General features: G+C 51.4%; 12 protein-coding genes across 12 annotated transcripts; 1 reads left to right on the top strand and 11 right to left on the bottom strand.

Moving 5' to 3' along the window:
• Positions 1-208: 208 nt before the first annotated feature.
• J4E82_008985 (uncharacterized protein) lies at positions 209-2,052 on the bottom strand (the record flags this gene model as incomplete). The annotated part of the gene is made up of 2 exons (XM_051735215.1): positions 209-265; positions 496-2,052. 2 exons carry the CDS (start codon positions 2,050-2,052, stop codon positions 209-211), a joined length of 1,614 nt encoding a protein of 537 aa, XP_051585048.1.
• A 409-nt stretch (positions 2,053-2,461) lies between these two features.
• J4E82_008986 (uncharacterized protein) lies at positions 2,462-3,565 on the bottom strand (the record flags this gene model as incomplete). The annotated part of the gene is made up of 3 exons (XM_051735216.1): positions 2,462-3,066; positions 3,132-3,437; positions 3,487-3,565. 3 exons carry the CDS (start codon positions 3,563-3,565, stop codon positions 2,462-2,464), a joined length of 990 nt encoding a protein of 329 aa, XP_051585049.1.
• A 1,119-nt stretch (positions 3,566-4,684) lies between these two features.
• J4E82_008987 (uncharacterized protein) lies at positions 4,685-5,203 on the bottom strand (the record flags this gene model as incomplete). The annotated part of the gene is made up of 2 exons (XM_051735217.1): positions 4,685-5,044; positions 5,099-5,203. The coding sequence occupies 2 exons, from the start codon at positions 5,201-5,203 to the stop codon at positions 4,685-4,687; spliced, it is 465 nt and encodes a 154-aa protein (XP_051585050.1).
• Positions 5,204-5,534: 331 nt separating this feature from the next.
• On the bottom strand, positions 5,535-7,127 carry J4E82_008988 (uncharacterized protein; the record flags this gene model as incomplete). The annotated part of the gene is made up of 1 exon (XM_051735218.1): positions 5,535-7,127. One exon carries the CDS (start codon positions 7,125-7,127, stop codon positions 5,535-5,537), a length of 1,593 nt encoding a protein of 530 aa, XP_051585051.1.
• A 195-nt stretch (positions 7,128-7,322) lies between these two features.
• On the top strand, positions 7,323-7,870 carry CYP1 (heme binding; the record flags this gene model as incomplete). The annotated part of the gene is made up of 2 exons (XM_051735219.1): positions 7,323-7,355; positions 7,403-7,870. The coding sequence occupies 2 exons, from the start codon at positions 7,323-7,325 to the stop codon at positions 7,868-7,870; spliced, it is 501 nt and encodes a 166-aa protein (XP_051585052.1).
• Positions 7,871-7,924: 54 nt separating this feature from the next.
• J4E82_008990 (uncharacterized protein) lies at positions 7,925-9,428 on the bottom strand (the record flags this gene model as incomplete). The annotated part of the gene is made up of 5 exons (XM_051735220.1): positions 7,925-8,131; positions 8,182-8,806; positions 8,864-8,922; positions 8,987-9,258; positions 9,422-9,428. 5 exons carry the CDS (start codon positions 9,426-9,428, stop codon positions 7,925-7,927), a joined length of 1,170 nt encoding a protein of 389 aa, XP_051585053.1.
• A 469-nt stretch (positions 9,429-9,897) lies between these two features.
• On the bottom strand, positions 9,898-11,699 carry J4E82_008991 (uncharacterized protein; the record flags this gene model as incomplete). The annotated part of the gene is made up of 3 exons (XM_051735221.1): positions 9,898-11,199; positions 11,266-11,568; positions 11,691-11,699. 3 exons carry the CDS (start codon positions 11,697-11,699, stop codon positions 9,898-9,900), a joined length of 1,614 nt encoding a protein of 537 aa, XP_051585054.1.
• Positions 11,700-11,789: 90 nt separating this feature from the next.
• Positions 11,790-17,246, bottom strand: J4E82_008992 (uncharacterized protein; the record flags this gene model as incomplete). The annotated part of the gene is made up of 1 exon (XM_051735222.1): positions 11,790-17,246. The coding sequence occupies one exon, from the start codon at positions 17,244-17,246 to the stop codon at positions 11,790-11,792; it is 5,457 nt and encodes a 1,818-aa protein (XP_051585055.1).
• A 713-nt stretch (positions 17,247-17,959) lies between these two features.
• J4E82_008993 (uncharacterized protein) lies at positions 17,960-18,856 on the bottom strand (the record flags this gene model as incomplete). The annotated part of the gene is made up of 3 exons (XM_051735223.1): positions 17,960-18,049; positions 18,104-18,499; positions 18,548-18,856. 3 exons carry the CDS (start codon positions 18,854-18,856, stop codon positions 17,960-17,962), a joined length of 795 nt encoding a protein of 264 aa, XP_051585056.1.
• A 377-nt stretch (positions 18,857-19,233) lies between these two features.
• On the bottom strand, positions 19,234-21,197 carry J4E82_008994 (uncharacterized protein; the record flags this gene model as incomplete). Its single annotated transcript, XM_051735224.1, has 4 exons — positions 19,234-19,556; positions 19,606-19,716; positions 19,766-21,085; positions 21,161-21,197. 4 exons carry the CDS (start codon positions 21,195-21,197, stop codon positions 19,234-19,236), a joined length of 1,791 nt encoding a protein of 596 aa, XP_051585057.1.
• Positions 21,198-23,480: 2,283 nt separating this feature from the next.
• Positions 23,481-24,362, bottom strand: J4E82_008995 (uncharacterized protein; the record flags this gene model as incomplete). The annotated part of the gene is made up of 1 exon (XM_051735225.1): positions 23,481-24,362. The coding sequence occupies one exon, from the start codon at positions 24,360-24,362 to the stop codon at positions 23,481-23,483; it is 882 nt and encodes a 293-aa protein (XP_051585058.1).
• A 1,913-nt stretch (positions 24,363-26,275) lies between these two features.
• J4E82_008996 (uncharacterized protein) lies at positions 26,276-26,737 on the bottom strand (the record flags this gene model as incomplete). Its single annotated transcript, XM_051735226.1, has 1 exon — positions 26,276-26,737. The coding sequence occupies one exon, from the start codon at positions 26,735-26,737 to the stop codon at positions 26,276-26,278; it is 462 nt and encodes a 153-aa protein (XP_051585059.1).
• Positions 26,738-27,406: the final 669 nt, after the last annotated feature.

Genomic DNA, 27,406 nt, shown 5'->3' on the forward strand with positions numbered 1-27,406 from the left:
AGCTAGAGACTCTTTGGGATTGACATCGCTGTTGCGTCTCAGATGATGTTGTAGTTGAGCTAGCCGACCATAGCTCATATTGAAGTCTTATCAGCTCCGTCGCTCTCAATAGCCTTCTACTGCGTTAGGTCACACTAATGCAAGGCTCGTACTTCATCCCCAAAGATTGTTTATTTTCGATCTAGAGACCCAAGCTATAGTAACAAAATCAGCAAAGAACAACTGAGCAGCTTGTACCAGCAGTAACGACGAATCCAGTAATGTACTGGCAATGATTACACTATAGAGTATTGTATTGGTGTGTACTGCACTATCTGTTCGCACCTTCTCAAGCACAGCACTTGGAAGGGTGATGAACATGGTGCGATCTTTGCGGTTCGTGGCGTCAGCAAGAAGGTACTATGCTACCACAGGAAGCAGTATCTTGGAAGTGCTTTCTCCTCCGTAGTGTACAGTATGTGTGACATTCTTATATTGCCTCGAAGTCTCGCCAACTCTACGGCCAGCATTGACCGCATGTTGCGGAAACGATGCCCCAGCAATCAACAACCGGATCCGAAAACCTTTCTTGAACCTATGCGCACAGTCGTTGAGGTATAGAACGAGTGTTTGAGCTTTCCTCGTTGCGCTCAATCGTCTGTAAGTTTCTGTTATGTTATGCGATCGTCCTTTCGCATCCACTTCGCTGATACGAACGAACAGATCCACATCCAGATCTTCGCTTGCGTGGTTCAACTGCACGATGATCTTGCCTGCAACCTCGACGTCGTTTTCAAGAGGTTCGGTTGTGAAGGTAAGAACGTCGGAGCGGGCTGCTAGCGCAGTATCGTCGGCACTTCCTCCACCTAGAAGTAGCAGATTACCTCCTACGGTCGGCGTGGGGTCTTTCGGATCAAAGACAAAGCATGAATATCCTTCTTTAATAGCCTTCTGAGTCATCAAACGCTGATCAGGTCCAAGATACCACTCCAGTACGACTGTCGATGGTGGCCAAGCCGCTTCGTGCCGCCACTCTTTTGCTCCTGTAACGAAGTATTGGACCGGGCTCTTTTGCGCTTGAACATTTTGCTTTGCGAGATGCTGTTCGATCCAGTTGTACGACTGCTTGTGTACTTCGGTCTGCATACCGACTTGAGTATGGTTCCAAGGGCCCATCATTAGCGCAACATTCGTACCGCGCTCACTCAGTCGCGCGTACTGTCGCAAAGTCTGCGGCGCAAAAACATCGTACCACCCACCTACGAGTAGAATCGGAATATTCGCCCGCTCCAGCGCCTGCTCAAAGTTCATCTTCTCGTAAAATGGATCCCTCGTGTCGATATCCGGATGGTCAGCCACGTACTCCATCCACGGCGCCTGACCATCGAAATAGTGCTTGATGCTTTTCGCAAGATCCGGTCCACGCATCATAGGCTGCATTCTTTTCATCGTGCTCCATCTCCTTCTCATGTTGTCAATCCCTGTTTCTTCCTGATGCAAGACATTATCCGCCCAAGCCACCCATTCCAGCGCAAGCGACCCTGTACCCCATAACTGCTGGCCAAAGATATGAGGTGCGCAATGTATCACTGCAGCTACCATGTCGCTTGGTGGATCCTTCAAAAGAGCCCACTGCACATAACCTAGGTAGGAGCCTCCTAGTGTCGCAAAGGATCCGGTATACCAACTTTGCTGTCGCATCCACTCTACCACTGCTTTCCCGTCTTCCTCTTCATTCTGCCAGGGTACGAACTTGCCTCCTGAACCAAAGGTACCTCGGCAGCTCACAAAGAGGCAATTGTAGCCTCGTGCTGCGTAGGGCCGCACACCGAGCAATGCGAAGAGAAGGCTGCGCCCGTATGGACAGCAGATTAGAATGGTACTTGTGGCCTTTTGATCTTGAGCGAGAAGAGGTTGATAGATGTCTGCTGCGAGCTTAAATGTCTCGGTCGATGTGGACACTGGAATGTGCGTAGGGGTCATTGTATACGAGCATGTTTCCCGAGGTAATCCTAGTTGTCGCGCGACGAGACGGTCGAGGAGAGTGGCTACTAAGCCGCGTTTTTTCGCCATAGTAAGGTAGAGTGAGGGAAAAGAACCCGTGTGAATGAATGTGCTTCGGTGGAGCGCATTCTATGATTCTCGTCTGACTGGCGATGAGTACAGCATAGCATCCGAACAGCACCATCCGTCCAATCCGGGCGGCCCGGCCTGGTTCGAAAGAGTGACACGATAGATACGAAGTCCAACATGTTACTGTGATAAGCGAAGTTATTCTTTCGGTCTCGGTTTCGCACTCGCTGTGAACGAATCAGGTCGATCCTTGGCTCCGAGAATCCCAGGCATAGCGCTGTAAGCAGGCAACCTGTGTCGTGGCAGCCTTTCCTCATTTGTTCACCATGCTCTTGTCGATCTATTGCGCAGAGCGAAGCGGACCGAGCCGTAAGATCGTTATGGCTTCGACTATAGCGCAGGTACCTTTTTACGGTATCGAGATCTCCAATCTGGGGGCTCCTCTTATGTTCCTTAGTCGGTTTGAGTTAGAGACAATTTCAGGGTCCAATATCCACCACCAGTCTTTGAAGACGGCTTGTCCGACTTCCCAACCTTTTACATCAATTCCCTGTTCATTCGCATCAGATACAACACGAAGTCCCTCCGACTCGTCATCGATACTATACAACAGCCGCATGATGGCCATGGAACCTCTCGCGATGGGCGGTCTGAGCTGATCAGGCTGGCTGAAAAGACAGATAAGCTTTGTCCTGACAGATGGCCAAGGAAGAACATCTATCATCGGATTGTGTGGCAATAGGAGCTGTGCTTCCGTTGGGCGTAAGTTCTCGGGCAGATCTTCTAAAGGGACAGAAAGTTTCGACACGTCTAGAACCCGTTTTATGGTGAGATCCAAAAGCTCATCTCCAAGACCAAGCATCTGTGCAATACGTAAAGAGATCTCCATAGTTTTGAGGCCTGGGATGTCGATGATGTGATCTGATGGGAAGGTGAACTGGGAAGTTTCGAGATCTTGGAGTTCTGCTGATACTTGTGAATCAAGTGTTGAAGTATCGCTCTGAGCACCACTCGCTGTAGACCAAGTCAGTAGACACAATTATAGCAGGAAGCATAACTGCAAACTAGCTAGGGCATACCATAAGTTAGACCAGGGCTGATCCCGAACTGATCGCCTACAAATGACGACGAGATTGCCGATGTGTTGAAGGTCATATCATACTGTGCAAGGCTCATAAAAGACGGATCGACTGCTGTATTTCCGAAATCCTGGAACGGATCGTAAAGAGGATTGTTACCAAGTTTGACGGTGCCGCATGGTTCCGGTGCTGGAGGCTTTGTCGAGTGCTGAAGTTGTCCCTCTCTATTCAGACCATGTGCTACGTTCGTACTGCTAGCTTGAAGTATCGTTTCCAAGGATCGCAATCGCTCTCGCTTACGTTGACCTGGACAGGGTAAGGATCAGATAGGAAGTAATATGCGTGGACATCTTACGGTATCTTCGTTGGGCGAGCACGTTGAGAACTCGCTTGCGATCCGGACCCTGCGGAACGGGGACATCCTGAGACGACATTATGTTTCCCGTTATGCTGGAGCTGAATACACGAGATTCAGATGCGTGTGGAAGGATGATCACGCAGGGTGGTGGAGGAGAGGCTGGGTCCAAGTTTTGGCCCCGCTCTAATCAGGGACGCCTTACCCTTTTCGTCTTGAGCATAACGTTATGGTGGCGGCTTGGCATACAAGCAGTACGTGCATCAGGTAACAGTAATCGAACAGGCCAATTTATAAAAGCGACTTGGTGAGTTTGAATTTGACATACCATCACATCTTTTCACTCACCTTTAGAGTCTCTACCCAAACTCAAAAACTCAAAAACTTGATCGCCAAAACATGTCACCTCATACACCCTCGCTCCAAGGAGCCGATCCTTCCACTTCAGGCAACGTCATTCGCAGCGCTTTTGCTTTCGAATCCGCTATCACAGTCGCTGCCGGCTCTTACTTTCTGTTCTTTCCGCGTCATTACCTGGGTCGAATGTTGGGTACTGCTGCTACTCAAATAACGACAACAGCAGTACAAATGACTCAGCAATATGGTGCTGCCAACATTTTCGTTGGCGGCGCAGTCGGCCTCTACGTGTCCAACAGCAGAGCTGCAGTCGAATCGCGCAAGACGGTGTATCGATACATACTAGGCTGGGAATTGTTGTTCGTGCCAGTCGTGGTATGCCAAGCGCTCATGATGGAGGGAGGCATCCCGAAGAGCTCGTTGCTAGCCACAGCCGGGCAGTTCGTGCCATTCATAGCATGGAGGGCTTTTGCACTTCTCTGCAAGCCTGAGTGGTTTGAAAGTTATCAAGACAGGAAGAAGGCGGAGTAGGAGAGCTAAGTTGAAGAGATTGTGTAAACAAGTGTGGAGGAATTATTGGGTGGAGTATACTTATAGTATTATTAATGTCCTTCTCTACTCATCCATTCCATCAGAACTTTTGTCAACTAGCATCATAGTCTCCTAGAATCTTGTTCGAGACAATCACCGTACTAACCAATATGGCTATTCTTGACCTTTGCATTCTATTCCCTCATTTTTCCAAGGTTGCCTTTATCTCTCTCGGCTTTTGTATCGCATCGCTATTGGCAGAGCGCCAGGCCCTCTATTCCTTAAGAGCTTGTTCTGACTTCTTAAGGTCTTATTCTACCTTCTTATTGCTCATCTTCTCATCATAGAGATCAGCATCGAGGCGTTCCTCCTTGGCAGTCGACGATTTGAGCTTGGCGGCCAGCGTTTTGACCTCTGCGGTCAGTGCTTCTTCTACTTTCTTGTTCCTCATCTTCTCATTACAAAGATCTCCCACCAAGGTTTTCTTATCGGCGGCCGCCGTTTTGAGCTTAGCAGCTAGCGTCTTGATCTCGGCAGCCTGTGCATCGGCCTCCGCAGTCAGCGTAGCCCTCATTGTAGCTCGATCGTTGTCAAGAACTTCTAGTTGTTGTAGTAGTTCAAACTGCAGCGCGCTAGTAGCTTCCTGAATGCGCGACCTTACGTTTCGCATCTAATTAGGGTTAGTTGACGTAGTCACCTCGTGCGGCATGTGTGGGCGACTTACATGGTCGGGTTCTTGTAGCATACCGCGAGCGGCCTGTACGCCATCTTGCGGTGGCTGATTAGCCCGGGTTGTCTGATGCGTAGGTGGAAGAATGGGTGGCGCCATGATTGTAGGGGGTTGTCTTTTAATATGTTGTTGGATAGTCAATACAAAGTGTTGATGGAAGTCAGAGAAGTGTTGAAAGAAATGGAAGAGAGATGGAAGAGATAGGTAGCAGAAAGGTATTATCTATGCTATGAAAGCGGCATCGGAACAGGTGTGAGAGAAAGAGGTGAGGTTGTAGAGCTAGCAAACGTAGCCTCACCGTATCGGACTATAGGTAAAAGAGCAATGGACGAACCAGGGCAATTCAGAGCGTTTGCACGCAGAAAGCTCAAGCAGTATCATGACCTACTATGAAGAATGCAGTCGTTGCTATCAGAGGTAATAGAGACAATCACCTCAGCCCATCCATCTCCAAGCTGACATTATCCGCTCTTGAACCATATACACCCCCATCCAAGATCCACTGCTCATTATCATCGTTATCATCCTGCACCCTCCGCCACGTCTGCTTCCTCTCACCCCCAGCCTCCTTCCCTTTACTCTCCTTACCCTCTTCAACCCTGAACGTCGGCCTAATCAACCCCCCGAGTAACGGATTCCTACTAAACGCCCCACCTCCACTACTCAACCCATTCCCTTCTCTCAGGCGCTGCTGCACCTCCTCAACGGGCTCCTCCTCACTCTCCGGCGTGACAGGCCGTTCCGCCGCCGCCATCCGCCTAACCAATTTCTTGCCACTCAAATCAATACTAGCCACAACCTTCCTCTTCTCGTACTCTGGTCTCGCATTCCAATCCTGCTCTCGCAGCGCCTTCTGTTGCCGCTTGAGCTGCATAGCGCGTTCCTGAGGACTAGCCCACATGCTCAGTCCAGCGGTCGTCGTTTCAAAATCCGCAGCTTCGTCGTGGACCTGCGTTCGCTTGGCATTCTGTGCTTGGAAAGCGAGAAGTTTGTCTCTGTGCTGTTTCGCTCGAACTAGTTTCTCGTTCTCGGATTCGACGTCCGAGGCAGGGTTTGAGGATACAGGGGTATTTGAGGACCTAGGGGTGGAGAAGGGGCGGGGAGCAAGGGAAACGTCTGCGCGCTTTTGAGTAGCGTTGTTGGCGGCCATTTTCTCTTTTCCGCGTTCTTCGCGGAGGACGCGTACCATGGATTGGATGTCTTGGGCGCTGAAGAGGGCGGAGTTGCAGAATGTGCATGGGCCGATGCCTTCTTTTACGCATATGATTTTCCCGCAATTGAGGCAGTTTGGTGCGGCCTCGAGCAATGGATGTCTGGTAGCCATGCAGTTGCATTTCCGCTTACTGTTGTCTTGTGAGGCAAGGGTGGGGTTCGTTTGGATTTCGAGCGCCCTGATTGCAGATTCTAGATCATTGAGTGCCGTAGAAGCACCGTGCATAGGCGTTCCGCCGGTAACATTGACCTTTGCCTTGGCTTTTGGTTTCGTGTCAGAGATCAGCTGGCCCGGAAGTTTCTTCGACGCTGGCGGAGCAGGTGAGACAGCACGAGATTTGGGAGTTGACGTCCCCGATGACGTAGTGGTATTGAAGGTCGGTAACTGCAACCCATCAGGTTGTTCCAAGCTGAATTTGGCAGCTTTTGACTTTGAGCTACCGGCCATGTAGTCTTCTTCATCTTTCTTGAGATATGCACCCGCCACGTTTCCATAGTTCTCTGGCTGGCGTGGTGGCGGGAGTTTGTTCAAAGCGGGCTTCTTCTTCTTTGGCTTGGCCCGCGGCACTTCTGAGATATCATTTGATGACTGAACCGGGGCAGAACTAGCGGAAGCTTTCGGTTTTCTCCGGTTATTGAACGAAGTGATAAACTCGAGTGCTTGTGGGCTGTCCCCCAGAAGGTTCTGCAGATGTTCCGCCGAGTCTTTAGGCGATAGCGATTCTGTATACGATATTATCTGCTTCAGCGACTCGTCGTCAAGAGGCAGAAGCTTTGATAGCTGCGGTAATGCCCAGGTTGAAAGATCCATATCTTGTTGTTGGGGTTATGATTATGATTCCCGGAGGTCAGAACAGTCGGTTGGTTGTGATTCATCACTCAGCGCTAGTGATGGTGGCACAGGCATGTGTGGCTGGTGGGACGGGCCGTGCTCCAGTTCACATGGAATTCGTAGCTGGCAGGGAGCTGCCATCACAGTCCTCACACTCTCTCCCCCACATTCACCATGGCCACCGACGTCGCACTTGATACCACTATCGTATGTCTACCTGCTTGTGCTACAGACAATCCTGTTAACCAGAGCAGGGCACCATCGTCGTCGAACTCTACCACGACCATGCGCCCAAGACATGCAAAAACTTCTCCACGCTCGCGCAGCGCAACTACTTCAACGGCTTGATCTTCCACCGCATAATTCCAAACTTCATGATACAAGGAGGCGATCCCACGGGCACCGGTCGAGGCGGTGAATCCATCTACGGCGAAAAGTTCGAAGACGAAATCACCCCTCAGCTCAAGCACACGGGCGCAGGCATTCTCAGCATGGCCAATTCCGGGCCTAATACCAATGGCTCGCAGTTCTTCATCACACTGGCGCCGACTCCGTGGTTGGACGGAAAGCATACCATATTCGGAAGGGTCAAGAGCGGGATGCAGATCGTGAAGAAGCTGGGGTTGGTCAAGACAGACAAGGAAGATCGCCCTGTCGAGGAGGTCAAGATCATCAAGGCATATCTGGTTGACGACGGAGCCTTTGCGATGCAGCGGTACTAGCATGTGGTGGGAACAGACACAGCATGCGCATTGAATAAATACTCATACATCCTACTAGTTCAACGCTCCATTCGGATGGATCAACACCTTCGTATACCCCTCGATCCTCTTATCAAACTTCTCGTACGCCGTCGGCGCCTCGTCGATGTTAATCTCGTGCGACACAACGAAACTCGGCTTGGCCTTGCCCGATACGATCATGTCGCGCAAATACCTGTTGTACGCCTTCACATTGCACTGCCCAGTGCCGAGGTGCAGTCCCTGAGATTGTTAACAATGGGCGTCCAGCCACAAGACACGGACAGGCATACCTTTTCGAACAGCTTGCCGAATGAGATCAGAATCTGGCCTTTCTTGCTCTGTTCGTCGGGCGCGCCTGGGTCGGCTGGCACATACAAACCTGGAATACCCAAGCCACCCGTTGGTCGCGTCACCATGATTAGCTGGTCCAGCACGATGTTTGGCTTCTCTTTGCTGCCTGATGCGTCCACAGCCTGGTACCCGACCGCGTCGACTGCGCGATCTACCATACCGTCGTTGAGCTTGATGATCTGTTCAACGGGATCGCTCTTCTTAAAGTCAATGGGAATGCATCCAATCTTTTCTGCAGCTGCCAGCCGTTCAGGCACTGTGTCGACTACAAAGACCTTGCTCGCGCCTCGCAGGATCCCGCTATACGCTGCCATCAGGCCGACAGGACCTGCGCCGAACACCGCCACGCTTTCACCGGACTGGAATCCGGCGAGCACGAGTCCATGCCATCCTGTTGGGAATATGTCTGCGAGTAGTATAAAGTCGGCTTCGTGCTCGGTGCCTTTGGGTAACTTCAATGCGTTGAAGTCGGCAAATGGGACGCGGAGGTATTGCGCTTGGCCGCCTTGATACGGGCCCATGGCTACATAGCCGTAGGCTCCACCGGCAAAGCCCGGGTTCACTCTATCCACATATTAGGACTTCCTCGTTCACCCCCTGCTGCAGAAAAGCCCGACTTACCCAGTACAGAAAGCCGTTTTGCCTTCTTCGCAGTTGCGACACCTACCATCGGCGACGTTCTTCGCACCATCATATCAGCATTTGCACTCTTACACATGCGCGTCCCGGAGCACGTATACTCACAAATGGCAACACGATCCTATCACCCTTCTCCAATAGTGTCACACCCGATCCGACTTCGATAATGGTACCCATATTCTCATGACCGAACACGAGACCGGCTTCCGCTGCCGTGCGCCCTTGGTACATGTGTAGATCTGAACCGCAGATAGCTGCCGTTGTGACCTTGACAATCACATCGTCGGGGTGCTGGATCTTGGGCAGCTCGACGTCCTTGACCGAGACCTTGAATGGTCCTTCGTAATGCACCGCCTTCATCTTCTCGCCGGACATGTCTGGATGATATTATGCGCGTCGTGTTCAAGACCAAAGAATCGGGAGCCTGTTGCGACAGGAATCGGTGTACGTGTGTTCTGTTGCAAAGAGAAGGGGATTGGATTGCGCGTCAAAGCCTTGTTGTACGAGAGCCGGGTCGGATTGGACCCAATGTATGACGACCCCTCATCTCTCGGTACTTGCAGCAGTTGGGACAAGAGCGTCATTATTGAGGGGCTGGCAGCGGATGCTGGCCGATCCCGTGTGGGGTACCTGTTCCGAATCGGAAGATGCTTCGGAAAACTAGCGCATGGAAATAAATGGATATCGAACAGCGGAGGTTAATCATTACCACACGTGATACTAGTGGTATGGAACCTCGAATAGCATACTCCTTCGTATGTGGTATCAACCGCGATTGGAGGGCAAAATCCCTTTTAGCCTTGGCAATATGACAAATGACGTTCAAGGAAGTGTTATGTCATAGAAGCTTGATCTTGCGACAACAACGAAAGAAAAAGATGGTGGTTTCTGCTGCTCGATGATACAAACCTCGAAGAAGTTTGTAAGCCGTCAATCGAGATACTTGCAGAGTATACAAAGCGCCCTTATCCCTTTATCCCCCTCCATATCCAATAACATCAGACATGAACAATAACTCAATTCAACTCCTTCAACTCCTCCTCAACCTTCTCCCAAGCCGCCGGACTCATAGTCAAAGTGAGCCAATAACCCCCACCATAATCCCTCCCCAGTATATGCACCAGCAACCTCGCCGTGGGATTCGGTCTCCTGCTCGACGCATGATGAAACACTGGTGTGCCAGGTGGATTGCACCTTCCCTCCGTACCACCACCATCACCACCATCACCACCACCCGCCCGTACCACAGCGGGAGAAAAGTCAATAGCAGAAGTAAAAAACTTGGCCTTTGTCCAATCCGTAAACGGCACCAACAACGCGTCCGCATCGCTATAAAGCAGCGTACTCGGATCCCCACTCACCCTCTGTTCACGCAGACTGGCCAGAACTTGGGCTTCTGTGGCCTGTTCTAGGAGCTTGTGTCTGTTATGCAGGGCCATGGGACCGAGTGGGCCGGTAGACATGGCGGGGTCTAGAAAAGTGAAGCCGGGGACTAGCATATTGGAGACATGTACACCTTTTGCATTGATTAGGGATGGGAGGCGGAATCGGGCGTTCATAGCGTGGAGGGCGGTCAAGGGGCGCGGGGCGGGGAGTGAGGAGGCGATACAGTGTAAGGTGAATGCAGTGAGGATATCGCCGTCGCTGATAAAAGGCATCTTGTTCTCTCCTTGCTCTGCTGTGGTGGCTCCGATGTGGAAGTTAGTCAGATCAGCCTCTGCTCTTGCTCTCAACGTCGTCACAACGCGCTTGGGTACATGTATTGTTTGCGTCAAGGGTTTCGCCCCCGTCAACATATCCCACGCAAACCTGGCTCCAAACTTGACAAAAGCGAGGCCCTTTAGCTGCTTGGACTTTAGCACGTATTCTTCCTGTGGTGCGCTGGTAGCGTCGTCGGTCAACGCTAGTAATACGTCTTCCTGCGCACCAAGTACAGGCGGTACTTCGGTCGCTCGGCCGGCTAATACGCTCGACCATGCTGAGAGAAAAGCTGCCTGGCCCATGACATCCATGAGCGTGTGCGGCCATGATAAACCTACGAGCGTAGCGTCGTTGAAGGATGTGATATGTACTGATATCTGGGGTGTGTCTCCAGCAAGCAGGTCCTCGATGGTCATGGGTGCAGAGGGTGATGTCGCGAGGTCGTTGAAGTCTGTTGGCCCGGGGCATGTTGAAATGGTTCCGGTGGGCTTAATAGGTAGTTTCTTGGCTAGTTCGTGTTGTTGGATGGAGGATTCGATAGTAGTGTGGGTGTAAGTGAAGGCAGGGCGCAAAGGAGTGAAGGTGGGTGGGACATGAATTTCTAGTCTGCCATCGTCCTAATTCCTAATCGTCAATCTGTTTGCTCGAGTACAATGGAAGCAGAGTGAGTTGAAATTACTTACTTTGAGTCGTAATCGGCCTCCCAGTTTTCGCCAATCTCCTGTTTCCAAGAGGTTGGCTAGCGAGGATCGGAGCTTGTCTGCGTTCAGGACGTCGTTGAAAACTAGCGTCCATGTGATCAGGATGCTACGAAAAGTTTTCGTATCATCTAGGATATGAACTGGATAGATAATGTCATCGGCATATGGATCTGGCGCATCATCTGCTGGGCTTGTTTGCCTCTTAAATCGGTCTAGGAAATTCATGTTCAAGACGCCAAGATACGAACAACTTCGGCGATGGAAAAAGCGAGATACATTCGCTACCTGCTCAAATATATATGCTTTAACCACCGTATGTTCGTATACCGTTTTCGCATTCGGCCTACGGATCCTGTGGTGGCCGGACAATGTTCTTATCGCGGTGTCGGAAAAAGGGGCTCGCTAACTAGTAACATCGGCGCTTTACCCCAGATTTTCTGTATCAAGTAAAACTATTCGCACAGACCTATACGACATGCAACCGGCTGACAGGTACTAGTTGTGTGTTAATGATCTGCAGAGATCGCCTGTGAAAACCATGCGTCGACCTCGTCGCCTCCGGTAGTTTCTTCGCTCGTCACAAAATCATCATCCTCTACAGGAACACTGCGTTCTCGCGACGCCAGTCTCTTCGCGACTTCATTAGCTTCGACCAGACTAACAAGCTTCCTCTTCTGTCCATGATTTTTCTTCGAAAACTCCCTGCAGACCTGTAACACCTTCTCCTCGCCAGAGCGGATGTCTTCGGGCTCTTCTACAAAGGTCTTTGAATCGCGCTTGAGAACGCTGATCTTCGGTTGTTCGTGACCACGACGACGCCCTCCCCGACGGTAGTAAGAGTGGCTGGAACCCGACAGAGACGGAGGGTTGCTGAACACATCGTTGGCTAGATACGCATCCTCGGCCACCTCGAAGGGCGTGCGCCCTGATGCATTCTCGCGGAAAAGAAGGTCGGGACGGTTTTCGAGCATGATTCGTAGGAGTGCGTCATCACCGCGTCGCACTACAGTGTGCATGGGCGTATCACCTTCGCCGTTGACGACACTCAGGTCATCGCCCTTGCTGAACTCGAGTATGATCTTGAGAACTTCTTCGTTATACGGCACAGTCACGCTGCCAACGGAAGAAGCGGAATGCAGCCAGCGCGCAAGGGGTGTAGCGGCACCAGGCATGTCCGTCGTGCGCTCGGAGAACAAGCTAGAGAAGAGGCGAGGATCGATGAGACCGAGCAACTCCTTGACTTTTTCCAAGCCTTTGTTCTGCCGGTCAATGTTGTTGAAGATAGAGTGGACAATATTCGCCCTAGTATTGTCGCGTGTAGTCTGGTCAGCGCCAGCTTCCAGAAGAATCTTAACCATCTCAACACGATGCAGGGCGAAAGCAAGCTGCAAAGGCGTCATACCGCTCGCAGAACGGTGCTCAAGGGCCTTAGGATGGGTGTTACATAGATATCGGAGGAGAGCCAGAGAGTCCGCATTTGTCCTACCAAGAACCACTGAGTGAAGCAGCAGGTGCGAGCGTAGGTCGAGCCACTTAGCAATAGACGACTGCAAGCCGCGCTCAGTCTTCGCCAAGTTCTGGATGCGGATATCGTCCCGATGCGTATCTACAAATTCTGTGTAACAGCGCAAGGCTGTATCGCTTACGAACCACTCGACACTCTCCATGCTTTCGTACCAAGCAGCATACAACAAGGGCGGGTGCTGCGCCCCAACTGCTTCAGACCGAACCTCTCTTCCTTCATTCGCCCAATCCGCTCGCTTCTTCCCGTGAACCGACAAGCCTTGATAGTACTTTGGTTTCACAGGAATCTCGATACCACTCTTTTTTACAAGATCGTCCAGGGGAATTCCTGCTCCAGTGCTCTTGATAATGATTTCCAGTGCGCGGGTACGGCCGAGACGGATCGCGTACAGGAAATCTGCTTCATTGAAACGGAAGAATTTAGGATCGTTTTCCTCATCAGCTTCGATACTGTGTTGCGTGTACTCCTCAGCCCTAGCAATCAAGAATTGCAGTAAATTGGCATCGTCTAGGTAGATTGCGAATTGGAAAAGATTTTCAGGCCGCTCGACTGTGGAAATCTCTTGCTGACCCGTTCGCGACGCGTCGTACGTACGACCACTTGCCTGAGATCTGCCCAGATGCTGTCTTTTGTTGGAGAGTCCTGAAGGAGTAAGCCATGTAGATGTCGACGTATCATCGTGGCTGAGGAAACCAGACACGGGGTAATGCCACGACAACAGTTGTACTGGCCGCACGTTGCTTTTGACCTGGTTCTGCACCTCTCCGATATTCTCGATAGTGAAGCGATCGTCCACTATCTCAGCATATATCTGGAAATCGTTGTCGTCGTCATCACAGCTATCGTCGTCTTCGTCTCTTGGCTGTAGGCTGTGCTTGACCATTGGCTTCTCTTCAGGCGCATATTGCGCATGCGCGATTTCGAGAATGGCTCGAGCAATTCCATAATGTTTTCGCAGAATCGCAATTGAGAATGGCGAGAAGTTCTGCGAGTCCGTGACAGCGACTTTCAAAGGACTCTGGTTCTCACTCCAGACTGTTAGAGTGAGTTCCTTGATTGTAAGAAGATCGGCATTCCAGCAAGCCTGGAAAAGCCTGAGGTAAGCGTCCCGTCGCTCGTTAGTCAAATCCGAAAGCCTGAAGGTCAGAAACGGACTCCATGGCTTTGGTGGATCTTCGTTGCGACTTCTTCCATAGTCGTACTGGTTTGGTCGAGGTACGTCAAGCTCGATATCCGGGTGGAGTTCTTTGAAGGTCTTCGCGTTTCGTTTCAATAGTTCGGTTTCTAAAGCCTGGAAATCATTCAGTACCAATTGAACAGCTACTTTCTTCTCATCCGTCCCTGGAGGTTCTTGTTCAGATTTTTTCCACTCCTCATGAGCTTTCAGGTCTTTTTCATAAGTCTGCTTTGCAGTTTCGATTTGATTTCTGACCATCCAGTGATCGTAAGTGCCAGGTTCCAACTCTTGGAGATATTCGGCGTCTTCCTTTAGAGGTATTGGTGCAAATCGATTTCCACCTCCGTAGTAGTAACGGAATTGGTCAACCCAGCCATCAGAGTACAGCCATCCGTCCTTACCATCGACTTTCCCTAGCTCGATGAAGGTGCGCAGCTTCCTCATGGTAGTACGAACAATATCCAAAAGAGTGCCCGTATCGTTGTCGTGGTAGTTGTTGTTCTTATTCAAAGCGCTCCAAGCTTTGGGGGTGAGGCTGTTTATGTCTGCTCCAGCATCCAAAAGCTTGAGTACGATCGATGTTACCTCGGAACGGACTGCAGCAAGTACGGGCTGCTCGACGTTTTCTCTGAATTGGTTTTGGTTGCGTTCCGTATCGTCGCCCATGCGGCCCCATTTGCTCTTCGCAGAAGCAATGTAGGTAGCGAAATCAATCTCAGGCTTCGCCCCGAGTTCCAGCAGGGCTTCGACACCAGCGGCATCACCGTGTTCGATGGCTATTTTCAGAGCACTACTCGCCTGTGGACTGTACTGATAGCCGTTCATTACGAGGTGGTTGGTAGCTTGTTGTGACGCAGGCCGGTTCGCCAATATCATGGTTTTGAGCAGACTAACGCCATGCGCAGCAAAGTAGTGCAATGCCGTAACATGGTTGAGGTCGCCTTGAGCTGGTGATGCACCCAAACTAATGAGCAACTCGGTCATTTCCTCGGCTTCACCGGGCGAAAGCTGTAATGCGAGAACCAACGGCAGGATTGCCGCACGTGGAGACTTGTTGTGGTCGTGCACTAGCTTGATTGGCAGCAATACATCAGCCCCAAACTCCTGGACAAGAGTCTTCACAACTTCTGTGTGGCCATTGGCAATAGCTAGATGAAGCGCAGATACTGGTGCGTCCCAGGCGACTACATCGACGTCGTATACATCAGGTTCGTCATCGTTCGCATCGTCTGGGAGGTCGTCATGATCTCGCGACTTCTTACGATCAATCTTGATCACAGAGCCCTCAGTAGTGGCATCGGCGTTGTCAGACTCATCGTCTTCGTCAAGCATGTCGATGTCTTCGTCTTGGCCGTCGTCTTCGCTCATCTGCTGATCGGAGTCGTCGACATTTTCATCACTAGGGATTGCCGGCTGGGCCTGGTTGCGCTTCTTGATAGCTTCTTTCTCCGCTTCCAGCGCTTCGTTAGCCTCACTCCTGAAAAGCAGAGCTCTGACCATCTCGACTTCACCGCGCATAGCGGCAAGGTGGAGGGCGGTCTTGCCGTCAAAGAGGCGAGCGACAATGCGAGCTCCTGCATCGATAAGTGCTTGGACGACCTGTGGAGTTGAGGTTGCGACTGCTAGTTGGAGTGGAGTACGCCCGGTATAGTCTCGTCGATTGGGATCTGCATCCTCTTGGCTTAGCCAGTCCTGCACATGTTCAACGTCTCCTTCAACGATAGCCTGGCATAGTCGTGCAGTGTTCCCAACGTAAGCCATCTCGGTCCAGTCATCATCGGTGAGTGGGTGGAAAGAGCCGATTGCTTGCCGTCCAGGGTTGTCCTTGATGAAAGACAAAGTGCCCGACACGTAGATCTTGCCTTCTTCTTCTGCGATCTCTTGATCCTCGGGTGTGGTAGGCTCAGGGCAATAGCCACAGCAATCCTCTATCACGTCGGTTGCATTGCCAAAGAAAGCAGGGTGTCGGTGCAGAGTAGTCTCCCGCTCCTTGGGTCGATTCCACTCAGCATTGAGTAGCAAGTCCTTCGCGTACAACAGCCTCTCAATCTTCCGAGCGTGGAACTTTGGTCCGTATGGAACGGTGAAGGTGTGGTAGTCGCTAATCTCGTCAGTTTCAACCCATTCAGCAACATCTTCATCGTGCTGTTGCTTGATATCGCCCCTCAACTTCTGTCTTGCCCACCGGTTGATGGCTGGTCTACCACGTTCTGCACGGCGCTGGTCAACATAGGCGTCACGGTCGGTGCTTTTCGGCAATTTCTCAAGGACTAGTAACCTCGCCAGTCCAAGAGTACGACCAAACGAGCGCTCAAACAGCGTAGGGTCGATGCGCGAACGATCAAGGAGCGGCCAGTATACTTCGAATCCCCGGCGTGCATACTTGGATAGGCGGTTCTCGTACGAAGGTGAGCGACGCGTCAAGTCGATGGTGTTGATCTGGGTCATGTATGCAGCGAGCGCGCGGGGACTAGCGTAGACTTGCTTGCCATCATATGCGGCACAGGAGCAATCCACATCAAAGCCTGTAAGGATCTCGGAGATGGATCTGTAAATACGCAGGACGATCTGAACGTGTCTAGTCGGATACTGTGACGCGATAGTGATGGCGTTCTTCGTTCGGACGGTAGTAGTCTCAGTCAAGATAGAATCCTTGATGCGTTGTTCAATCTGCTTGATCTTCTCGATAGCCTGCTCTTCGGTGAGGCCGTAGAGAAAGAGGTCGACGTCGGAGGCTGGCGCTAGTTGTTGATGATAGTACTCGCGCAGAGCGCGCTTTGAGCTATTGTATTTCTCGGGTACAGGTAGCAACGAGGTTACGACGGCGCTACCCGCGACCACCACATTGGACCAGTCCATGTCCACAAGAGATGATTCTGAAAATAGCTGAAAGTTGGTTCTGAACTCATCAAGCGATTGCACGACGGCTGGAGAGCCAGACGGCTTGCGATCTGCCTTGTCAAGAGGCATAAGGTAGCGTTGACGTTCGGCCTCGGGCTCATCGGCAAGGTTGCGAGCGCGTATCTTGAGCTCATGCTCGCGACCTGCAAATATTGGAACAACATTGGGCGTCCCAATAGCAGTATAATCGGGTTGCTGGGCGAATATCTCACGTAGCTTGGAATCGTATGCCTTATATGGTTCGACGAGGTCACACATCGGTGCCTTTGGATGGGCAGCGGCATGTGCAATCCAGTCGTCATGGCTGACTGGGACCGAAGGGAGCTCCATCAATGTCAACGGCTGGTCTTGCGTAGCCATAGCTGAGAGAGAGACTTGTGGAATGGTAGAAAGCGTACTTCTTGCGGTGAAGTTGGTTTGTTGAATGAATTGAGCAAGGAAACAGCAAAGACGAAACAGCCGTACGTTATATATTGGCATCATCAGTAGAACACCTTTCGCATGTTACCTGGATACGCAGTGGCAGCCTGTGCCATGATGAATGGGAGGCTGCGAAGCTGATGGCGCGTTGATCTAAAAGAGGGGTGAGGCTAGGCAGCGACGCGCCGTGCCAACTCCTTCCAGCAGGGAAGACGTGCTAGATGCCATTGCAGCCTAACGATACAGGCAGCATCCAATCATCGATAGCAGCGTAGATCAGACAGGACACGAACCCGACGCGGGCTCATGTGATGCGTGACGAAATGACGCGACGAACGAACGAGTATGAAGGGCAAATCTCAAAGGTTGACAGAGTCGCACTTGCACAAAAGAAGACTAGTGGCGAAAATGGCTTGGCACCTTCCATCACAGTCAGCGCCATCGACCGTCCATTTCTCAATATATTCTGCATCGCCGTCCTACATCATCATCGCCAACACAGTCATCATCTGAGATGTATCGAATTATACAGCATATCTCACGTCCTCTGACTCCTCGCGATATAGACCGCCTGGCTGCAGATCCGGATGAAGAATGCGACCACGATAAGTCGCACACAACTGTACCACGTCTCCAGAAGATCTTCGCACTTCCTACTCCCTGATCGGCGAGTATAGAGAAATCTGCCCAGCAAAAAACATGATGATCGCAAGACTCGCGATGACCGTGAACACAATAGCAACCTATTGTTGAGTAAGCGTCGAATCTCCGAAGAGCCTCATCCATCGGAACCATACCTTGTTTTGGTCATCCCATTTCGTAAGGTCTCCCAAGTGCGATGTTGCACTCCACACCAGCAAGAACATACCCATAACCATGCAAATCGTCCCGGTGATGAGAAACATGACTGGCATCTGCCAGGTCATAATTTGGAAGTAGCTAGGTGCACGGCGCCCTGTCTTTTTCCTCCTACTCCCCTTGCTAAGGAGCTTATGGATATTGGCCAGTCCATCGCGGTGAGATGATAGCCGGTGTAGACGTACTGTTTGGTCTGCGGCACTGATGATAGAAAGCAGAGAGATGACAATACCACAGTACCATGCTGTGCGGACGTACCAAGGAGAAGGCTGGCCAGTCGTTAGGATATTAGGCCAGCTGCCTGTTGACGTGAGAACGCCGGCAAGGAGAGCGGACTAGACTGTGGTTAACGCTGTAATACGGACAATATCCGTAGTACATACCACGACGCCAACAAAGTTCAATTCGCTCAGTTTGTTGTCTCGCCATATCTTGACGAGCTCGTCCCTCTCACTTCGGTCATAGGTGTTGAGCAATATCTCAATGGGGTCGTAAGTCGATGGATCGGGAAGGTATATGCCACCGCCGAACATTTGCGGCGCGCAGAAACAGTGGCTTTGCCGCTTTCGTTTGTTGTTCGATGTCTCCAGTTCCAGAGGGGCTTGAGCTTGAGCATGAGCATCGGGTGTTTGTTCATGATTTGCTGCATTCCATTCGACGTCGTTTGGCTCGTGTGAAAGTGCCCGCAACATAATCGAGGGTAAGTAGCCTTTGGTTTTCACTACTGACTGGCGACTTGGGTGTTGATCTACCTTTGCCAATCTACATCGAGCAAGGGATTCAAGAAATTGAGTAAGGAAAGAGCGTTGCCGTATCGCAAGAGTTGGTTGACAGCTATGACGCACGTTGAGCTGGGCACGCTTACGGCTGTAGCCGAACAGCGCCGCAATGCAGCCGAGTCTAGGTGCAGGTAGAAGAAAAAACGGTACGAACACCAGGAGACATGCAACATGCCGAGTTGTGAGAATGCGCAAATGTCAAGTTAAGCTTCGGTTAACATTATGAACCTCGGCTATATATACACTTTGTCTATACTATAGACAGACATGTCCCAGCTTCCTGAAGCAACTCAGTGCATCACCACGGCGACATGGTCGTCCATGTACTTGGAAATATCGCCCAAGAAGCACGCCGCGATGATACTGACTCCTCCAAATGCGATGCTCACATAGTACACGTACTTGTACGCCTCTGCGTACGCGAGCTGACCTGCATAAACAACCATCTCGTACGCACCTGGCACACCCTTGATGCCCGGAAGCTCCTGGAGGGCTGGGAGCAGCGAGGCCCCAGTGATAGTGATTGCCTCTCCGATGATCTCTGGAGATGTAATGTTGAGTTGTGTCACCATCACTCCACCAATGTAGTGAGTCGCGGCTGGGACGAATTTGGCTATAGACGTCAGACGTGCTACGACTTATACTAGCTAACGGAAACTTACAGATGAAGACGTTGTAATAAACACAGTATCCAATCGAACCACCAATGACACGAATGGCGAGAGTGAGAGCTGCGACGGTTGCGATGAGGTCGTCTGGGCAAATGATAGTAGCTAATCAAGTCAGCGAACAGGCCATTGACTGGTGCGATGTCGGACTTACAGATGATGGATGCTGGTACGACAATGCCACCAATTCCAAGACCAGCCAGGACCAGCAATCCCCATAGTGTAGCCAAGTTGTCGACACGCCCAACTGCAAGCGCACCGCAGCCTGCAGTCATCAAAATGGACGAAGCGATCAGAAGCTCTTTGTTGTGACCACGAAGCATGGACAGCAACCACAATACAATACAAGCACCAGCCAGGATCGAAAAGCCAACTGGGAGACCTCGGAGGCCAACACCGACAGGGTCATGCCCATACACATTGAAGGCCTGGGTTGGCCAAAACATGAGAATTGAGAAGAAGTTGGCTCCAGAAATAAACGTGATGACGAGTGTCAAGCCTAGAATGCGAGGCTCCTGGCGAAGTCTCTTTGGGAACATGGGATGTTTCGCGCCGTATGCTTCCCACAAGATAAAGGCAATGATGAAGGCGGCACCTAAGATCAGCGGTGCGAGGACGTGTGCGCTGGACCACTTGTACTGGTAACCACCCCACTGCATTCCCATCATGAACAAGATCATGCCAGCGACAGAGAGAAAACCGCCGACGTAGTCGATTTGTGCAAGAGTCTCCTTGCGGCTCATACCTACGCTGTTAACCCGTGGAGGTGGGTGGTAGAAAACTGCCGTCAAGACGAGACCGATGAAAGCCCACACTCCACACCACAGGCCAATCCAGCGCCATGCACCCGTCGATGTCGAAGCGATGAGCTGAGCCCACAACACTGACGGACAGAACGGGATGATAGTGAAGACAAGTATGGCGACATACTTGCCTCGCTGACTCGTAGGCGCAAGCTCTGATGTGACAGCTAGAGCCGTTAGTTCGTTGATGCCTGCACCGACACCAGAGAACACCATGCCGGCGATGAAGGTGTTCATGGTATGCGCCGTCGAACAAATGATCATGCCTAGGATGAGGAAGGAAGCACCGATCATGGCGACCCATCTTCGGCCGACGATATCTGAGATGGATCCAACGAACGGACAGATTGCAGCGAGGGAGAGAAGATTGGCGAGAACAAACCAGATCCATCTATCGGCACCACCAAGGTCGGCGTAAATGTAAGGAGGAACACCACCGAAGAGATAGACGGGGATCTGGCTGCCTGTCCAGAGAAATGCCATGGCAACTAGTGCCATGATTCGAGTGAAGTTCATGGGGACGTCGGCCTCATGATCGACGCCGTCGCCGGCTGTTCGGAGGCCATCTTTCTCGTAGTAATTGGTATGGCCGGGGACTTGCTCGTTGGTGTGGATTTGCTCGATGTGGTTGAAAGCTGGTTTCGAGGTCGTGGGCGAGTTGTCCGAGACGTCTGTGGTGCTCGTTTAGTACTCGCCCGTGTGTATGGATGCCAAGGGGACAGGTCTGATGGAGTAGGGCCACTTACCGGAACCGTCGCTGTGGTCACGCATCGTGTTTTTCATGCTTGCCTACGATTTGATCTTCGGAGGGGAACGAAAGAACCTGATTACTCTTCAATTTCGAGGCTCGGTGGAGCTCTTATGCAAGGAATGCAAACCAGTCGCGCTTCACTATACCCCAGCAATTACATCCTCGTCGACGTGATACCGCGACTCAGTTTGCGGGGTATCCGTTCTAGTCAACGCGATGGCTTGCATGGCTCCCTTACAATCCTTTGATGGCTCCAAGAACCATGGTCTGGCCACGTCTCCCGCCACTGATACAGTCGAGTGGATTCGTCCTTTTGCTCGCTATTGCTCCACCACTGCGGAAACTCGCGGTACCTTTTGCTCCATGGCCGCGGTACTTTTCCAACTCTCCTAGCTGTCAGTTGCGCCACGTTGCTTGACACCTATCATACCCTACCGTTCCATGGCCATGGGACTCGTGGAACTGGCTAGGGTGGGCGATACACGGACTAGCGCGCATTTACCCCGCATTGCTTGGTCGAGCTTGTCGGAACAAGCAAAGGGGCGGCTAATCAAGCTTTTGGAAAGTGCCGATCAGTGAACCTAGGGATGTCGAAGATTGCGAGTCGATGGAATTGTGATCTTCCAAGACCGTGATCCAATGTGTTGGGACATTGTTCGGGAAGTGAGGTGTTGATGAGTCGAGGATCCGTTGCCTTGGGACTTGCTGTTCTTGCTGTTCGCATGTTCCAAAGGTCCGCCTGTTGTCCTCGGCCCTACTCATGCGGAGGTAAGTCCGCATTGATACTGGGAACATGCCGTGTACATGTGCGCTAACTCCATCGATTCTGCCGCCAATTTCTACGATAGCGGTAATAGGCAACTCGGTCGATGCGCCGAATTTGTGACTGCAGTCGGCTAGCAGCTCTTGTAACTAATGTGCTCGGCTCTTTCTTGATATAGAGGCGAATGACTCAATAAAAACCTCTCCAGATACTCCAATACTCTTATACGGACACAAAGAAGCCCGATATTGCTCACTCTCGAGGTCTTGTCATTCAACTGCGGAGGTACGCACTGTGTCGATTACGTCGAGTATCATTACTCAACAAACATTTCGAGAAGACCTTTCCTCCGTTTAGTGCCGTCTTTCTCCTATTATTGTACTGTGAGCGAAGTTTCAAGATTATCAAGACGGCCCTCAGCCTTCCGAGGTTGACAGTAGGCTGTCTCACGTCGAGTTTGGAAGAACCGGGCAGCTGACGTCATTCCGTCACAGCTCCGCGCGTAAACCCTACCATCCCTCCACCAACCCCACGGATAATGTAAGTACGGCTGATAAAGATGGCCTAATCGGGAAACATGAACATCAACAGCTCGCAGAAAGATATCCGGCATGCTCAGGCGGGAGAGCCTACATATTACTGGTTGCAACAGCCATTGCTACCTCAGTATCGATAGCGATCCGATGCGATCTTATCTTTGCGCCCGGCCTCCTGAGGACTTTCTCCCTATCATTTGACTTTGCAGCCCACTTTTGTCATCACTAAATGATCTGGTGAACTGCGCTTGAGACATCAATTGACTTCGTACACCAGCCTTCAGATTATGGATACCGAGAAAGACTATTGCATCGTCAACAAAGAGCCGCCCGTCACTACCGCCCCTTATCCAGGTTCTATTGAACATGATACCAAGATGTTTATAAAAGGTAACATATACTTCATCTTTTTTTCTCTTCTTCTCCTAGTAGCATTTATTTTACTTGCCGCATTTAACGCACTTCTCCCCGTTAGCACCTTCGCCGCGGTTGATACTCGAACAGTGCGGGCATAGCCATTCGGACATGTGTGGCATTTCCTTTCCTTTTCGCGGATTTATGGCTCGGTAGTGGCGGGCGTGATGAGACGTCGCAAAACAACGAGGATGAGGTAGGTCGATACAAGGATGTGGTCTTAGAGGCTTGTGTCTTTGTAAGATAAGGCAGCGAAATGGCGTGTGAGAAGTTTAAAATATTGTGCATCGATATTCAGGTGTTGAGGTGAAGAAAGTGCACCTGCGGAAAAAGATTGGATGATAGATGGTAATTGTCGTGTTCTGGTACTTGGGGGAAATGTGAAGTCACTCTTTGGAAATTGGTGAGAAGCGATGGAGGGGGTTCTTGTATTTGTTTAAAAACGCACGTGTGAAGTGTTGAGACATTGGTGACCTTGTTTGTAAATGCTGCACCTTGTACACACACCACGATCGGCCCGCAAACCCTAGGAGGCAGAATGCAGTATGGAAGACTCGGCATACTCAAATCAAGCTTCAATACTATAAAAAAATCAGAATCACTTACCCAGTATCTTCCTCGAACACTTCCAACGTATTAGCCGTACATCGCGCTTTCTCAATCTTCCCAGCCTCGCCCTTCAACCCCACCAAAAACGCCATACTCCCTTCCACCGCCAGACTCTCAATCCCAAAACACATGACTGCAACCTCCAACTCCTTCCTCGCGCAACCGACAGCCAAGTCCAGCCGCCCATGTCTCTTCCAACCCAAAGCAGCATCATGATACGCCAGGCCCAGCGCCTCCCCCACCAACCCTTCCTCTTTGAGCAGCCGGATCAGTTCTAACGCGGCCTTCGGCACGGGTGATCTCCACAGCTGGCGCCGTCCTGTCCGGATACGCGCGTCCAGCAACAGCATGCGTGAACGACGGACGTCGCTGCAGCAGGAAGCATCACTGCATGCGGGACAGGCACAAGTGAAGCCGTAGGCGGATAGTTTGGCACGTCGCGAACTGGTGGTTTGGTAGGGGCGCTCGTAACTTAGCTTGATCTGCGTATCGGCTGGTATGGAGACGATGGCGTAGATGGTAATTTGGCCCAGCCGTGCGTTCCACGCAAAACTTGCATTGGGGACGCACGAGTGGTTGAAGCGCGCGGCGAGAGGGCAGATGGATGTGCGAGAGCCGGTTTGCCAGGCGTTGGAATTGAATACGTCGATTACCCTGGCGGCGTCATCATGCTTGGCGTGGCTATTCTGGGCGTAGAGGGTAAGATATTGGAGTTGTTGGGCGCTGTCGAGACTTGCGAATGCTGTTGTGACTGCCGAGTTTGTTCGCGGCTCTGCGACGCTGAATAGGGGGGTTTCGCTGAGGATAAGAGTGCCGGGTTGGATGTCGGTGGTCGCGAAGCAGCCCAAGCCTTCGCCTGGGGAAGGTCGCACCATGTAAACTGTACTCATCGCGGTTTTGGTATTTTACCAGGTGTCTTATGTTGGTTCTCCGGATGTCCAGAGCGCCTCTGTATCCCTCAATCTGTGATTTGAGGCGGAGATTTCGATAATGTAGTTATATTTGCTGCAATAGTGCAGCCTGGTGTTATTAAATGCATTGTATTCGAAATGGATATGCAGAACCTGCAAAGCCGCCTCGCGGTTGGTTGTGGAAGCAAATGGCGACCGAAGGCAACAGTGTTTTGCTGCTTTGTCACCCCGAGCCGTAGCACTCGAGATGCACGCTAGTATGATGACGTCACGCGTTGTATCCGTACCCTTGCTCAGGGTCGAGATGGCTCGGCGGCCCTGCATACAGCTTTCTCGTGATTGTGAAGGAATTGTGATTTTAATTACACATAAAGTCAATTGCGCGTTGGTGTTATTGAAACGCCCGGTATATGCCCAACGCGGCTCCGCGTTGTTTGGGCAGCGCTCATGTCAGATAAGCCGCCACCCTTGCAACCTTCCGCGCACTGCCGTTGCTCATCGTGCCTTCTCACGGCGGAGATTTGAACTTCGCAGCTACGAGTCACTTCCTATCGCGTACTGAATAATAATTTGATCTTCCTTCACCTCCAGTTCAATCTTGCTTTTTCGTTGTTCGTTTTTCCTCGTTTTCCCCATCTTTCCATTGCGCTTTCTTCATCTAACTTCACCGGTTTTGTACCACGCTCTTTTCATTTTCACTCTCTCCTCCCACCCCGCAATGTCGGGTTTTCAGGATATCACTGACGATAATGCCATGAGCAACTTGAACGACATGCCAGCGGAACCTCGCCGCAATCGCTGGGGCGAGGACATCAAACGTGAACGAAGCCGTTCGCCAGAGGCCCCTCGTCGAAATCGTTGGGGTAACGATCGAGGATTCCGGGACGGCTACCCCAATGACCGTAGACGGAACTTCTCCGGATGTGATGACGAGCGTGACCGTTCAAGGGATAGGTCAAGAGACCGCAGGTGCAATCTAAAGTACCGCACGAGGGACCATCGGAGGGACAGTCCACTAGCAAGGGACAGCCGATGCTATCGAAGAAGTAGTTCAAGTGCTGACAGCCGTGGTGGAAGGAATAGCTCCAGAAACGGTGATGGTGATCGATGGTACCGTCCAAGAGATGAAGACGGCGATCGAAGGGACAGCCCAAGAGACGACAGCCGTGATTGGAAGGACCGTGCGACAGACTTCAAACGAGTCCCAGGCTCAAGATACAACAAAGACAACGACCTACACTGGTACCCCGACAAGGGCGACTTCTCCCACCCTACCAAGATGCCTTCTCAGAACCCGCACGACGATAGGCCACGGAACCCAAAACGTACCAAGAGCTGTCGTTCCGAGTCGTCTGAGCACCGTCATATGCGGTTTGAGCACAAACATGAATGTCGGGAAAATGAGCGTGAAGCTTTGCTAAGCGGAAGACTGAGTAAGGCATCCACCTATAGCTGTGCGCTATCTTTCGCGCTCACGCGCCTTTCTTACATGATCCATATACTGATTGTTATGCTTTCTCGTAGCCCCGCCTCCTGGTGCTGGACCCAACTGGGCAAAGAATCGGGTAGCGACTCTAGAAAAGTACGCGAAGAGGACAAAGAGACGACACAAGAAATATGAGAAGCGTATGCGTAAGGCGGTAGAAGCAGGACAGGCTTTATAACAGAGCGAGGAGCGAGATGATGTCTGTGGTTTGTTTGACAGATGCTGAGAGCCTTAAGCGGTCCGCTGAAACGGTTCCAATGCTTCTTCAGCAGCTACCATCGCCATCGCAGGACATGTTAGCTACAACCGCATCTCTTAAGACGCGAGCTCAATAGTCCATGACATACTAACAGGAATATATCATGGTTCCAACTTCATTTGCTTTGCTGGTCTACTGTTCAGTCTTTCCACCACTCTGTTGTAAAAGCGCTTCCCGTCGCTGTCTCATTCTCATCTCTTCTGCTTCTAACCATTCTACTTCCCTCCGTCTCTGAGCTTCCACGTGTGGAGAAACCTGCGGTGCCTGTGTGGCAGTACGATTCGTTTGCGGCACTTGGGTCACTTCGGACTCTCCTCCATCAACCACATCAAGGCCATTCGTTGACCCGTGTTCCTCTATCCCAGCAAATGGTAGTTCGCCCGGTCGGTCGTCAGCCTTGAGCTCATGCGCTCCGCCTATCGCGTGTTTGTACGAGTGTGAGCGATCGAGTTCTTGAGCGAGGCCGTTGCCAGACATCTCCTGGTACTCGGTCTGGTATGCGCCCGTTGTTGGGGCGGCTTGACCTGCGTCAAGAATTATCTTATCGCCATCGCCTTCTCGTCTGGCCAGTTGGTCATCTGTGAAAATGGTCATGGTGTGTTGCGTCCTCCGCTTCTTGCGGCGCCAGAAATACCAGCCGCCTATTGTGATGGCAAGGACAAGGATGGCGGCGATTGCTATACCTGCTATCGTGCCACTGCTTATGCTTGGGCTGGCAGGACTGATCGAGGGCCCACTTGGTAGCGCTGACGAGTCAGGTCCGATGTTTTGCGAGGCTGAACTTTGCAATGTCGACTCCGTGGTCGGACTCGTCGAAATTGTGGTACTCGAAGTGCTAATGGCATAGGGAGGCCAGGGGCTATCCGTCGGATATCCAAGAGGCCGTACACTGGGCAGGGGAGGTCGGCCTCCTGAGGTGGGGTTGACGCTAGTTGCTTGAGAAGACGGTGCTGCTGGAGGTGCTTGAGAAGATGGTGGAGGTGCTTCAGAAGATGGTGCTGCTGTTGCAATTACGATATTTGAAGACATTTTGAGATTTAGACACAGTCGTCAGAGCCGCGATGCCTAGATATCGGAACAGGAATGATTCGCAGCAAGACACGCGGGTTTGAGACGAGAGCTAAAGAATCGCAACATAACATGGTTGGCAAGCGAGCGGCCCACGCAAGCGAGCGGCCCACCCTACTAACTTTCTGCGCCTGTTTAAGCGCACACTACAGCCACGTTAAGAGATAATATATACAAATTTTTATAGTAGATTAA

Source organism: Alternaria postmessia, assembly GCF_024291825.1.
Source record: "Alternaria postmessia strain BMP 2775 chromosome Unknown scaffold_79, whole genome shotgun sequence".
NCBI lineage: Eukaryota > Fungi > Ascomycota > Dothideomycetes > Pleosporales > Pleosporaceae > Alternaria > Alternaria postmessia.